Source organism: Ammodytes marinus, assembly GCF_949987685.1.
Source record: "Ammodytes marinus genome assembly, chromosome: 17".
Classification (NCBI taxonomy): domain Eukaryota; kingdom Metazoa; phylum Chordata; class Actinopteri; order Uranoscopiformes; family Ammodytidae; genus Ammodytes; species Ammodytes marinus.
In genome coordinates, this window is record NC_137221.1 from 20405591 (window position 1) to 20420277 (window position 14687).

The 14687-nt window shown below is 42.9% G+C and overlaps 1 protein-coding gene across 1 annotated transcript; it reads right to left on the reverse strand.

Moving 5' to 3' along the window:
- Positions 1 to 2741: 2741 nt before the first annotated feature.
- Positions 2742 to 14675, reverse strand: nsun2 (NOP2/Sun RNA methyltransferase 2). The gene is made up of 19 exons (XM_080045221.1): positions 14469 to 14675; positions 13642 to 13802; positions 13283 to 13387; positions 12714 to 12819; positions 12432 to 12503; positions 12210 to 12294; positions 11766 to 11958; positions 11218 to 11292; positions 10917 to 11047; positions 10113 to 10186; positions 9813 to 9943; positions 9037 to 9133; positions 7888 to 8093; positions 7459 to 7551; positions 6644 to 6779; positions 5331 to 5411; positions 4707 to 4845; positions 4216 to 4255; positions 2742 to 3773 (listed from the first exon to the last, which is right to left on the reverse strand). The coding sequence occupies exons 1-19, from the start codon at positions 14532 to 14534 to the stop codon at positions 3491 to 3493; spliced, it is 2274 nt and encodes a 757-aa protein (XP_079901347.1). The 5' UTR covers positions 14535 to 14675; the 3' UTR covers positions 2742 to 3490.
- Between the last annotated feature and the right edge of the window lie 12 nt (positions 14676 to 14687).

Consider the following 14687-nt stretch of genomic DNA (forward strand, 5'->3'; position numbering starts at 1 on the left):
AGGGATTTGACATGACAGCCGCTCTGCTGCTCTGTAATACCCACTGCCACGCACTCCAGAGGTCACAGATCGTATTTAAAAAAAGGGAAGTGAACTTAGGGACAGCGGAGGATAAAAGAGAAAGAGTGAGGAGAGATCTGGGAGAAGAAAAAAGAGAGGAGAGCGGAGGAGTGCAGGATGCTCTCTGTGGTCCCTCTGTTCCCCCCTCCTGTCACCACAGAGAGGTGAGGGGGCTGGTTGTCATGACGGCTGTTGTCATGGCAGCTGGACTGGGTAATAAACAGGAGGAGAGATGTCCGTCTGTCTGTCCAGCGTAGTGAGGCGGCCTCGGCAACCGGCTGACAAGGTGCAGGAAATATGCTGTTGTCATGGGGAAGTTTGAATTTTGTATTTTACATACTGTATTTTTATTGTCACAAATGTAAGGTTCGATATAGTAAGTCGGTCCAACAACTATTTAATACATCAACACAACCCTTCGCACAGACCTGATTAATGTGAGGACTTTTCATCCTGCATCACCATCGGGTCAAGTTTTTACATAGCTGCTAGAAATACATTTCAACATCTACCACTTGATGGATTGGCACATTAGGTGCACACACTCATGGCACCCAGACAATCAATCCTAATGACTTTGGTGATCTAAAGTTTTCTCTCTAGCGCCACCCAAAAGGTCGACATGTGTGGCTTTGAGTGAAATCTCTCAACCATCATTGGATGGATTGGTATGACATTTAGTGCACAGTCCTATTTTCGTCAGGATTCGTTGTACTAACTTTGGTGTGCCGCTGACTTATTAAGGCCATCAAGTCAAAATGTAAATGTATCTTATACACTGCATTCCAAATTATAAGGCAAATTAGATTTTCACAGATTTTCCTAAATAGTCGATGCTAATCAGTCAGTATAATTTTCAAGTCATCAACCGTTAGAGTATATTTCGAATTTTATTGAACAAACCTCCCAATAATAAAAGTATTTTTTTCAAAAATAAAAAACTCCAAATGCACTGTTCCAAATCATTATGCACAACAGAGTTTCAAAACATTTTATAGGTTGTAAATGACTAAAAATTGAATGTGTTGAATTTGCAGCATTAGGAGGTCGTATTTAGTGAAATCAAAAGCTATTTCAATCAAAAACATCTTAACAGGCCAAGTTACATGTTAACATAGGACCCCTTCTTTGATAACACCTTCACAATTCTTACATCCATTGAACTTGTGAGTTCTTGGAGAGTTTCTGCTTGAATATCTTTGCAGGATGCCAGACTAGCCTCCCATAGCTGCTGTTTTGATGTGAACTGCCTCCCAACCTCATAGATGTTTTGCCTGAGGATGCTCCAAAGGTTCTCAATAGGGTTGAGGTCAGGGGAAGATGGGGGCCACACCATGAGTTTCTCTCCTTTTATGCCCATAGCAGCCAATGACACAGAGGTATTCTTTGCAGCATGAGATGGTGCATCGTCATGCATGAAGATGATTTTACTACGGAAGGCACTGTCCTTCTTTTTGAACCACGGAAGAAAGTGGTCAGTCAGAAACTCTACATACTTTGCCGAGGTCATTTTCACACCGTCAGGGACCCTAAGGGGCCTACCAGCTCTCTCCCCATGATTCCGGCCCAAAACATGACTCCGCCACCTCCTGTCTGCCGTCGCAGCTTTGTTGGGACATTGTGGCCATTCACCAACCATCCACTACTCCATCCATCTGGACCATTCAGGGTTGCACGGCACTCATCAGTAAACAAGACTGTTTGAAGATGAGTCTTCATGTATTCCTGAGCCCACTGCAACCGTATCTGCTTGTGATCATTGTTTAGGGGTGGCCGAATAATAGGTTTATGCACAACTGCAAACTTCTGGATCCTACACCTTGAGGTTTGCGGGACTCCAGAGGCACCAGAAGCTTCAAGTACCTGTCTGCTGCTTTGTGATGGCATTTTAGCAGCTGCTCTCCTATTCCGATTAATTTGTCTGGCAGAAACCTTCCTCAGATTACCTTTATCCGAACGAACCCGTCTGTACTCTATAAATCCAATCCATTATTACTCTGAATCAGCCACAAATCTCTTCACAGTACGATGATCACACTTAAGTTTTCGTGAAATATCTAATGTTTTCATACCTTGTCCAAGGTATTGCACTGACGCTTTTAGGCAGCAGAGAGATCCTTTTTCTTTCCCATAGTGCTTGAAACATGTGGCCTGCTTAATAGTGTGGAACTTCCTTGTTAAGTAGATTTCCTTTGATTGGGCTTACTTAGCAAAGTGATTATCACAGGTGTCTGAGATTGATTTCAATGATCCAAAGGGCCCTGAGACACAATACCATCCATGAGTTTAAATTAAATACAAAAGATTAAATGTTTATGACACTTAATTCCAATTTGCATAATCATTTGTGACAGACTGTAGATACCTGCAACAGGAATGTTAGCTCTAACATGCTAAACATTAGCTGTTTTTGTCTGCATTTACATTCACAGTCTGCCTTGTTCCATCTCTTCATTGTTATTTCTTAGCATCCTTCAATAACTATGCTATTTGAATTAGCTATTGAATTAACTCCCCTTACTATCATTCAATATGGTTAGGTTTTCAAGCACAAAAACACCCCCTACACACACACACACACACCCATTCACTGTTTTTCATGTTAGTTTTTTGAAGACAAATATATAATAAAATGACAAATAAAACATGTTCTATCTGGAGATGTCTTTCGAGATCCGCTTTATTCTGACAGTTTTTTTCTGACTGCTGTTAACTTGGAAAACTTGTGTGCCTGGAAAGAATGTTGCCATGACAACCATCTTCCTATGACATACCTGCATATTTGATAAGGTTTTTAAAAAAAAAGATATGGTGATTTTTGTCACAAACACATTTTTGACAAGTGTCACCATCTCAGTGTTTAAAGTAGCTAAAACAACTTGGAAATAAAATCATGCCACTCCCTTGTCCTGACCTTAATACATCACTCTGTGTGAAGCCCAAATGTACTGTACTCTTCTGGAGCAAGCCTCTTATAAGTCAACAGGCACAGAAGAATGAGCTGGAAGTCAAATCATTTGGTCGTTTGAACCTGCAACGCTTTTTAATCAACTCCACGTTTCTGCTTTATTACAGGTTTAGAAAATGAAATGGCACATTGTAAAAATCCTCTCTGAACAAGATCAAATGAAAGAAAATGTAATGCCACTTGGTCAATGGCATAAATTTGTTAAACATTTAAAAAAAAACACTATATAAAATAAGACACGCCATTTAACTAAAAAAAAGCTGACTCCGAGAGGGAATCCCAAACATTTTTAAATCCTAAGCGAGTCCATCTGTATGGGAGCGAATCCTTCTGCTGTGGCAGTGTGGTACACAGACGTCCCCTTTCCTTCTACCACATTATGCTGATCTTGGGTCAGCTCTCAGAACTCTTAATAAGCCCTCCAGTCAATCCACCTTTCACACTACACTCTCCTATACATTCTCAGCTGCTAGTCTCCTTGTTGCCAGTGTCAGTCTTTGGTTGTGTGGCTCCGTTTTCCCCTCCGTTGGACTCCAGTTCTGGCTGGTTTTCCTCTGGATCTTTCTCCTCTCCCGTGTCCTCCTTGCCCCTGTCTCTGTCCTTGACGCCCTGCTTCTCTTTGAAGACCTCCACGCCCAACATACGCAGGTAGTGGTAGCGCTCGTTGGAGGGGACGAAGGCACGGATGGACGTCTTTCCCCTCCATCCACACAGCTGGATGGAACACTGAGGCTCCTCCGGTTTACTGGGAGAACACAGGGTGATAGTGAGAAATGACCCAAAAAAAACAGGAGCACACTTCACACAGATAATGATAGAATATGCTTAAGAGGAGAAGTAAGTGATATTTTTACATATTAAGTCACTCTATATTCATACAGCAATCACTTTAACAGTATGTGCGGTTCATAACACAGGTCTCCCAGTCATTCAGCTTTGCAGTAGTTGCCGGATCAAATTTCAGGAGACAGAGCGCTATAAAAAGGCGGGGTCTCTGTGCCTGTGAACGATTACTCGCTGCTCTACATCGCGGCACTATCTGATGAAGACGCTCATGTGGTGGTGACGTAGGGACGAGGGAGGGGACTGCTAACTGCAGTCACTGACAGGAAGTTAGCTAAAAAGGACCATATCACTTCCTTCTCCTTTAGCAGCGCATAACATATTAATTAAATAAAACAACTTACTTTGGGTCGGGAATGTACTTAAACACAATGCTACCCATACCTGTGGAGAGAAGAAAACAACACAAATAAATAGAAAGCTACAATAAAATAGTCAAATTTGAATGTGTGATAATCCTCAGTGTAACCACAGTTTTCTTTTTGGTGGATCTGTTAAGCTCCTCTTGTGAAGTTTATGGATCAGTGCTTTGCTCAAGGGCAGCCCCCCCCCCCCCCCCCAACACCCAGTTGTAGAGGAGGACTTAGCATTACTCATTCTCATGTTTTCCCTTTCATTTTATGCCAGCCGAGCCAGAAAACCTTCCAGTCACACTCGGCCTCGTAACATTTTCTTGTAATCTATTTGTTTGACGGTATCAAAAAGGAACCTTTAAAAAAAGGGACCATAAAATTTGTAGTAATAATATTTGCAGAGCTGTATTTTTTTCTGAGAGTGTTTATTTACTTTTAATACACATAATATATATATATTTTTTAATCCCCCCCATGCATACTTAGTTTCTTGGCCTGTGCGTGAGCGTGGTCCTGCATCTTGCTCATGTAGGGGTTCTCCTGGGTCAGCAGCACTTTGATGTCCTCCACAGAGATGATGATTATCCTGGAGCCAACGTACGGCTGCAGAGTGTAGATTCCCTTTGGTGGACAGAGAGGAGATGTGGTTGACAAATCGGCAGACCAGTAAAAGAAAATAAAGCCAGATTCCTCACAGTGTAAAGAAAATGAATTCATTTCATGTTTGCTTGAGCGTGGCTCTATTATAAATTCAGCGGTGTTCATTGGTTCTATGGTGATTACAGGGATGAGAGTAAGAATAACTAATGGCACATTTTAAAACAGGTAGTTTAACAATGGAATCTATAAAAAAAAAATATATAAGAAAATGTATGGTGTTGAGGTGCTGGAAATATTAATTATACATCTCATTGCATCACGGTGTGTAACCCTTCAAAATATCGTTTGAAGATAGGAGTATGTGTTATTTGAAACACTAATACAGCTTGAGATTAGTAAAACACTACTCAAAATTTATTTAAAGATGATTTTTAGTCCACTGAGGATGTGTGTTTCCAGGGTAGAGAGAGAGTGTGTGTGAGTTTGAGTGTGTGTGTTGTTGTTACCTCCTGAGCCAGTCTGAAGGCACATCCAAACTCTGTTCCATCGTTGTTGCGAGACCACACCTTTACCCCAGTGTTAATGACCTAAAAAAAACAGTGAGAAATCATGCTGACATACTGTATGGCGGTGAACAAAAAAGATGATGCCAAATTCCACTGACTTTTACTGCACTCATTAATATCTCTCCAGGAAACCTAATCAGGCATGGTAATTTGAAAATTCTAAATAAAAGGCCTCATTTTGTTACACTTGTTGTCTTGGAGTATTACTGTTAAGGCTTTTCTTTGTAATTAATGATGTTCACCAAACCACTTTGCTCAAGGCATCTACTGAACTGTGCGCACACACACACACACACACACACACACACACACACACACACACACACACACACACACACACACACACACACACACACACACACACACACACACACACACACACACACACACACACACACACACACACACACACACACACACACACACACACACACACACACACACACACACACACACACACACACACACACAGTGCAGCCTCTCTCTGGTGTCCCAGCAGGAGTGGGAGCCAACTGTCAGTGATTTGCATAAGCAGTTTTAACTACACTTCAGCAAATAAATACGCATGTGGAAGTCTCAACCAACCTAAAGCAAGTCATATTTACTCAGCATTATAATTAAACATGTAAATATTAAATGGCAAGGAAAATGGATATTAAGTAATAAAGCAGACTGCATTTGGTTTGTGAAACTTAAAACGATAAGAGAAGTGAGCACAGGCATTGGCTTTCAATCATTGCAGTTTAACCCAAAAGAAAAGGACTAAAAAATGAGAGACATCAAACACAATGAGGAGAACAAAGAGACTGAGGCACACGCGCGCGCACACACGCGCACACACACAGCCACCTGTGCAGGTACTACAGGGTGGAGTACCAGAGGGATTTGGAATAGGGGAGGTTCCCATCTGTTAGGCTGCTTCCCTCTGACAGGCACACACACAGGCAGGCACACACACACACACACACACACACACACACACACACACACACACAGGCTAATGTACCAATGTAAAGCCAATATGTCTATTGAAAAACTGGCAACACGCATTGCTAAAATAATATACAATAATTCCCCTAAATTGATTAGACTGTGCAGTTGGATCAATGCTGTATGCATTTTCTCCAAGAAATAATTGATTATTGATATAGGTTGCATCCATTTTTATTGGATTTCCATACAAGGGAAATGTATTATCAACCCTGGCTTTTAATGTGCGATGATCTACTAGAAACACACACACACACACAAACCTTCATGCGCTCGCTGTTATTGAGCAGCACGTTGCGGAGCTCTTTGGACACCATGTACAGGTTTCTCTTCTTGCCGTCGTGGGTCCTGGTCAGAACCTGGAGCTTGGGGAAGTTGGGGGCCAGGCCATAGAAAGATCTAGAGAAAAAAGGAGGACACAAAAAATGAATTTGCTACTAGGGATGCCCTCTGAAAGTCCATGATTCAAATCATAAGTCAGAACCCCCACAGTCGGCGTGGGTCCTTCGAGCTCTTGCTTTTTGTTTTGTTTTAAACATGTGCATTACAATAAAACTGGATAGGCAAAACACTGACGTAATCATGCCACGCCAGTAGGTGGCGATACGTGAAAATTGTGAGCATGCACACTGAACATCTTCTTGAGCGAGCGGCAAAAATAAAACTGGAAATGGCGAAGGCAATAACCAGATTTATTTGATTGTGTGCAATATATGGATTATCCTCCACCCTGCATATTAGTGTAGTAGAAAAGCTGGGTTTCCTTGTAAACAATTAACCCTAACCCCCCTGTCTAGACCGCAAGCATCTCAGATGTATATCGGAAACACTCTAATTTTAAATGTCGTCAGCTGTCTTTTCGTGATGCTCAAACCTTTGTTTTACCTGTCAATAGAGAATACAGGCAAATATCTAACTCCAATGCACTTTTCTGATTGCCAGATAGTATCGGGAATAGTCGAATCTCCGTATTCTACCAGGCGTATCCTATTCATTCCAAGTCGGGGACAGGCCTATTCGCCACAGGGTTGCTGACGGTAATCAATCCCATGCCTAATACGCCAAGAGAGACCCTTACTGTATGGTGGTGAAAACAGGGTCTTCTTCAGTGAGGAACACAAAGGGGTCTTCTTTGAAACCAAACAGCTTCATCTTCTTAGAGGGAGGAGGCCTGGGGAAAGGACAGACATTCATTTATGACTCAAATAATCGACTCATGTTTATTTAGATTCCAAAAACCCAATGTGCTTGACTTTGTGGTAGAAACACATTCCCATGACTGTGGTTTAAAATACAGCTCACATGGAGGAAAAGCCATTCAGTATGAGCTTTTAATGATGACCTTCATACGGAATTGATTACAAATTATAGCCTATAATATTTCTTCAGGACCACCGATGGGTTTTGTTAATCCAAAAGAGTAAGTTCAAAGTCATGTTTTGTTTATAGTGGCTGAAATGGAGCGTTTTTTTCCTGTTTATTAGCTCAGCAGACCAGCATGACTCACCCACACACTCCGTCTTGTTTAGCGGTGGTGTCTTGAACCGTGGAAGCCTCTTTGGGTGCCTCCTCTGCTGCCTTCCCCTCTTGGCTTGCCCCCTGCTGCTCCTCCTCCATGGTGCTCTCTGGAGGGCAGGGAGCGTCTGCTGGGGCCGAGGCCGCCAGAGAGCCTCCGGTCTGGGCCGCGGAGATCGACGAGTTGTCCCTTCTCGGCTGGAGGGAGATGAGCGGACAAAGAGAGGCTGATCAGATTCATCACTGGAGATCCCTATGACACTTACCACTGTACTACTGTGCATATAAAAAGTTGGTTGGATCTCTTTGGCACAAAAGGTGTGACAATCATTTGTATCTTTTCATCCATAAATGTCTTATCAGACTGTCACCGGCATCGCCATACATAACGTCTATGCTGAAGTGGATTACAGGACCTTATCAAACTCGCTCAACAAACTGCCTTATGCTTCTAGTTCTGCAGGTTATAGGTGGAATCAGCCATTTTGGAGCACTCTTGTTGTCTAAAATACTTTGTCAAAATCAGTGAATATCTCCTCGCAATCGGCTACCTGTCTGTACCTTGCACTGAGAAAAGAAATCCAGTGTTAATACTCAGCCTAGGCTCTGTAAACCTAGCATTTACCAAGCGTTCTCTAGAATCACTGACACCACCACTCTCAATTTGGTAAATCTGCTTTTTAGTTTCGATGCACCAAAAGCATAGAAGCACCTACATTATGTTTAATTAATTTAATGGATACTCTTACTCCTCTTGGACATTTCAAGGCCGTTAATCTCAAAGCATTTCATCAGTGTGCGGTTGTTTTCAGTGAGTATTGTTTTTATATATTCAGTTTTTGTATCTGTTAGTTTCTTGTCTCTCAGCATCACTGAAAACGGGGGGAGACCTCCATATTTTTTTCAGAGATTATTAAGGTTTAAAACCGAATGAAATCAAGAAGAAGGAGTCCCTGGAGTGGTTAGTGGAACTGAACAGGTGAGTGTATAGCAGCGGGAGAAAGGGATGGGTTAGTGCTGGTTCAACAGACATACCCCTATACCCACCATGGGGGAATTCTGCTCCATTTCTCTCTTCAAATAAGACTGACAATCTAATCATCCATCAGGTGTGTGCTGTGTGTGTGTGAGGCGAATGTACCTTGGGATTCCTTTTGTTCCAAGGCATCGGGGCTTTCTTCTCCAGCACGGCCACAAAGAAACCGCCGGTGTTCTGGTGATGTGGCAGAATCCTCATACTGTCATCAACACACAAATCATGGCTTTATGAGTTTTATGGTGCCACCTACAGTGAAGATCGACAAGGATTTTCTTTTTTTGCATCGTTAAATAAGGCACACACCAGTGGTACAACAGCTCCCTCTGCTGGCTGGCATTGAGCATTAAAGTCAAAGCTGCAGACTAGAAATGACATCATCCCACATTGTGTGTGTGTGTGTGTGTGTGTGTGTGTGTGTGTGTGTGTGTGTGTGTGTGTGTGTGTGTGTGTGTGTGTGTGTGTGTGTGTGTGTGTGTGTGTGTGTGTGTGTGTGTGTCCATTCCCCCCCCCCCCCCCCCCACGAAGGGTTTGGTGGGGGGGGGGCTTTTATTTTCTTATACACTAAAAAAAAAATCCACCTAGGGGAACATTTTATTAACATTTTATATGGACATCACCCCCTTGCCTTTTGAATTCACCAACCGAATATGCAGTGATTATGTTGGCACTCAAAGTGCTGCTAAACCACGCTTCCCTGCTCTGGTCGCTCCTATTTACCTTGGCTGTAGAGCGTTTAACCACAGCTATTATGACCAAGCCGACCATACATGGACTATAAGATTAGATTTAGGGGGATGGAGTTATGGGAAAGGAGCTGAAAAGTCTTAAAACAGTCTTTCAGTTTTGTTTTTTTACATTACATATGCACATGTACGTACCATCTCTCCAGATGCATGCTGGCCAGTTTCTCTTTGTCTGTGGGCGGGAACATGGTGGGCCGGATCTGTGTGTGCCGATGGGCAGGAACCTCGGCCCAGTCCTTGAACCACGTGCCCTCTTTGGTCATCAGCTACCGAGACAACAACGGGTATGAGTGTGTTATCCAGTAAAAGTGAATCCATAGTCAAGACACTGACTTTGAAGCTGAAGTGCTCCAGCCTGACTTAAACAGTTTGTCCTTTAGGGATTGTTGTGGTTATAACGACTGTGCAAAGACCCAAAGCATTTTCCCCCCATACCTTCCAGGCAGAGACCCCAGGCATCCGCTTCAGCCCAGGCAGCTCACCTGAGCAGTCGGCCAGCTCCAACGATCCTGCCAACGGGCATGCGAGAGACGTTACAACTTGGCAGAGAATGACTGTGTGGTTACATTCAGATTTCCATACACTATATTCTTATACATGTTAGCATTGTAAAAGTGACATTTTGGTCTTGTGGGTTCCAAGCAAGGAAGTGCTGCAAGACTGCAACTCTGCTTTTGTGCCATCGGTCCAGTTGAACAATATATCATGCAGTGCAATAGTAACGTAGTAACATGCATCGTTTGAGCGGAAAAAATATATATGTATATAAATAAAATAAACTACTTTCCAGATAAAAATGATATATAGTTTCCCGAATGCAAGGCCTTTTTTTTCCTACCCCTAACTTCTATAATAGTACACCAAAACACTGTTGGACAGCAATTTGCAGACATCCCTTAAGACTTGAGAATATTGTGATAGACATTTGTCACTATTTCCTAACATTGTATTGACCAAAATTAATAAGATTACTTGATTAAATAATTTTTTATCAATTTAAAAAAAATATTAGCTGCATCCCTAAATCACTGTTGTAATAAGTTAAGCATTAGTGTTCTTGAAATGTTTCACCATAAAAAAACAACCTTCTACAACACAAATGAAGCTATAGGTTAACTGCTTAATAGTAGGAAGTAAAAACTGGAGATCAAGAAGAAAATTGCTCTCATTTGACTCAAAAGTCTTAACACATTAGACTTGAATTCTTTAGTGCTGTGAGTGTACTAGTGCGTTTGTTACCTTCGCTCTTCTCCAGCAGTGCTGCGATGATAGCTTCGTCTTCGATGGGGTTGAGGGAACAGGTGGAGTAGACCATCCTCCCTCCCACTGCCAACTGTTCAACTCCACGCACCGCGATACGCATCTGGAGCCTGGTGATCACACACACACACACACACACACACACACACACACTCTGTGATCCTGCAAACTTCTTTTTAATTACAAACCAAAAGAAAGCCCTCTATTTCCCTTATGGTTGAGTATATGGGTTTCTCTTGTCTCAAAAGCAAAACCATATGCTCCTTCCCCCCCTACTCACCCATGGAGGTGCAGGCTGTTGCTGGTGGTCCACTTCTTCCACACGTCTATGTTCTTCCTCATGGTGGCGTCCCCGCTGCACAGCACAGAGCAGACAGCAGTCAGACACATCATCAGTTTGGCCAGACCTCCCCAAACCTTCTCACAGGGCAAAAATGTCTGCCAAGTACAAAGTGTCTAAACACTGGGCTTTAGCTCTGCTCATATCACTGCTGCCCTCCAGCCCGCCAGCCCGCCTCTCTCTCTCTCTGTCTATCTGTCTGTCTTCATTACTGCTTTTCCTCCACTCCCTCCCTCTCCCCATGTTGTGTTTGGCTGGGCTTCGGCACTACAGCTGGCCAGACTCAAGGCAGAACTCTCAGCCCATCAGATCTGCCTTGGCCCCTTAAAATGATGCCAGATTTTACAACAGGGGGAAGACTTTTTTTAACCACTAAACCTGTACCACACAACCATGCGCACAGTAAAGCTATATTTCATTCCACCCCATCTCTCCTGCAGACCTGTGTATTACACACAGACACAAAGCCCCCGGGCCCCTTTGCTGACCTGCAGGGCACGTCACACAGGATGCGGTCGTAGAACAGGCTTTCCTTCTTGCCGTCCTTGTCGATGGTGAGCGTGGGCATGACAGAGGCGTCGTGGTTGACCACCATGATACAGGGGCTGTTGAGACGCTTGGCCTGGTGCACCAGCAGGTAGCAGCGCTTGTTGTCGCAGTCGTTGGCGATGACAAAGCCCTCTGGAGTGGGACAGGAGAGGGTTAACATAACTGCTGCTGAAGTGGGGGCACAATGACTACGCTTACATGCACAGCAATATTTAAGAACTACGATAATGTAGTAAGCGATATCAACCCGGTTAAGATCATATCCCGAATAAGATATTACCATGGGACGGACTCATTGCCAGGCAAATGTTTTTTCTGTCAAACACAAATAAAACCAGCCATTGTTGCATCTTTCCCACTTTTAAAAGGTGTGCGTTTCTTACCTGGAAACGGCACTTCCATGTCAGCGTGGAGCATCTCAATCAGCTGGGCTGTCTTCGAACCTGGAGCCGCACATAAGTCCAGGATCTGCACAAAACCATAGTCATGTCTATACTTCAAAAACTATATATTTTCATTAAAAGACAGATACTTTCTAGCAACAGGGAAAGTGAGTTACAAGAGGGAACAAGGGAGGGAAAAAGAATAAATAGCAGTGTTTTTACCTTGTGATGGGACTCAATCTTCATGAGGAGAGGAGGGATCATACTGACAGCCTCCTGTCGGCTGATGTTACCCTGCAAAGACAACAAAACACAGAAACAAATGTCATCTCTTCAGTTCTCTGACCACTTCTGACATCTTGTTTTCCTCGTTCATTTCAGGTTTATTTCAGGGGGTAAAACGGCCAATATTCAAACCTACAAAGCCCCTTTTCAACAGAACTTTCCACTAGGTCCACAGTAGTTTCTGGTATATTCTGTGCCTGGTGTGTGTGTGTGACTCACCGACTCAGTCTCGCTGACCAGAAACTGGTGGAACTTCTCCAGCAGGGGAGATTTCCTGATGATCTTCCTGCTCATGTTGGTGTGCCAGGCCTGCTCGTCAGGATACCTGGAGAGAATAAGAAACACTGTGGGTGCACTGACTTTACAATTGGCTGCGTTCCTATTTCCATACTTTGTGCTATTTAGTAAGGTAGAAAGATTAAGGATGTCCAAATTCTTGTGGTCAGATTTAGTATGCTTAATCCGGCTGAGATTTTTTGTGTTGAAAACAGCATGCTATTTGGGTGATTCTGACCCAAAATCCAGTGCACACCGCAAGATCTAGGCGCAGTGTTATGATGAAATCAATATAAAAGTAAAAGAATGTCCAGATTGTATGCCTACTGCATGCTCACTAGATTATGTTTATGGTCAGATGTAGTATGTAGAATAGAAAAAAGGAAGACTATGCTATTTGGATTGCAGGGATCGAATTATGGGTGTCCTTTAAGCAAAGGTTTAACAAGCACATATACAAGGGTACGGTTTGGCTCGGCATTTGGAAAAGAGCCAAATGAGGTCCGTCTTACCAGCTCAGAGGCTGTGGAGCCTCAATCTTCTGTCCATCGATCTCCACCTCCTGGACTTCCTTAAAGTATTTTTCCTTCAGACAGTGGAGGATTTCCTTGGCATGGCTAGAACAAGGACAAACAAATACAAAAAAAATGAATGTTAAAGCAACAACAATCAAGAAAAAGAATAGAACTTCTGGGATTTATTATTTATTTATTTGGATTCTTGTATTAAAAAGGTCATCCCACTGAAAACATCCTTGGTAGAAAGGCACCTATATTTTATAGAATATTGCATGGTGTTTTTTTTTGTTGACAGCAAATTTAAGAAATTAAACAAATAGTCTGAATGCAGGAAGTCCATCTGACCAACCCACTTCTTGTATCCAGTGATGCGGATGGTTGCGGGCAGTGGTTCCCTCATGGCCTCCATAAACTGCTCAAACTCTCCCTCAGGCACCAGGCCCAGCTCCTGGTAGTAATGCTCAAACAGCTTATTCTCCTTGACAATCTCGGCATAGCCCTGCCGCCCCCAGCCCTGCACACAATGGATCAATGATAGTTATTGGTGGAGGTCATATATATTTGGTGAACATTTGAACTGCCTTTTCTGCACAGAGCTAACTGGAAAGCACAAACAAAATAAGGATGCAATCTTCTCTATTTCAAAATTAATTCATTCTAGATCTCATTAATTAAATGTGTTCTTGCTTATGGTCACAGGTACATAACTTGTAAAACAGTTCCTTAGGCTGATCACATGTTAGTTTGGCCAAATGGTCCATTCGTCATGTAGTAATCCACAAACAATAATTGTTTCAATAGTTTTGATATAAGATGATTTAACTGATGTAGGCCTATAGCTTATCCATTTAAGTGTGCACATGACCACCTGAAATTAACAACTCTCAGAGCAAGGTCTAGTGAAGATCGTCCACCTCTCCAAACAAAAACAAACACACTTAATAGTTATACGCGATGGTGGACGTAAGTACGCACACATGCCTTCGTAAATAGCATGAGTTACGGTAGCCAGAAGTAAAGCTGTGAGGTGCTGCAGCTGTTATGCGGTGTCACAGCTGCACGAGAAGACAACAACAAAGAAATATAAAGCAGTTTAATTTCACATTCGGTTAGTTAATGTGATGTGTGGCCTGACTGAGCACTTTACACCGAACATTAGCAAGAGTGAAGTATGGCTCACAGAGTCTCTGTCGTCTTTGCCAGTAGTAGGCGCGTTTTTCTGCCGATTCCTGGATCGTTTCCCCATGTTGGAATAGCAGACGACTCTGGAGAAAAGTCTGCGGAACGACGTGGTGGTTAAATGCGGAGATACTGGACCTGCAACTGGGCTAAAATGTAGATACTGAGCTGTTTCTGGGGGGTGGACTGCTGTGCTGTGTATCCTCGAAACGTGTTGCCT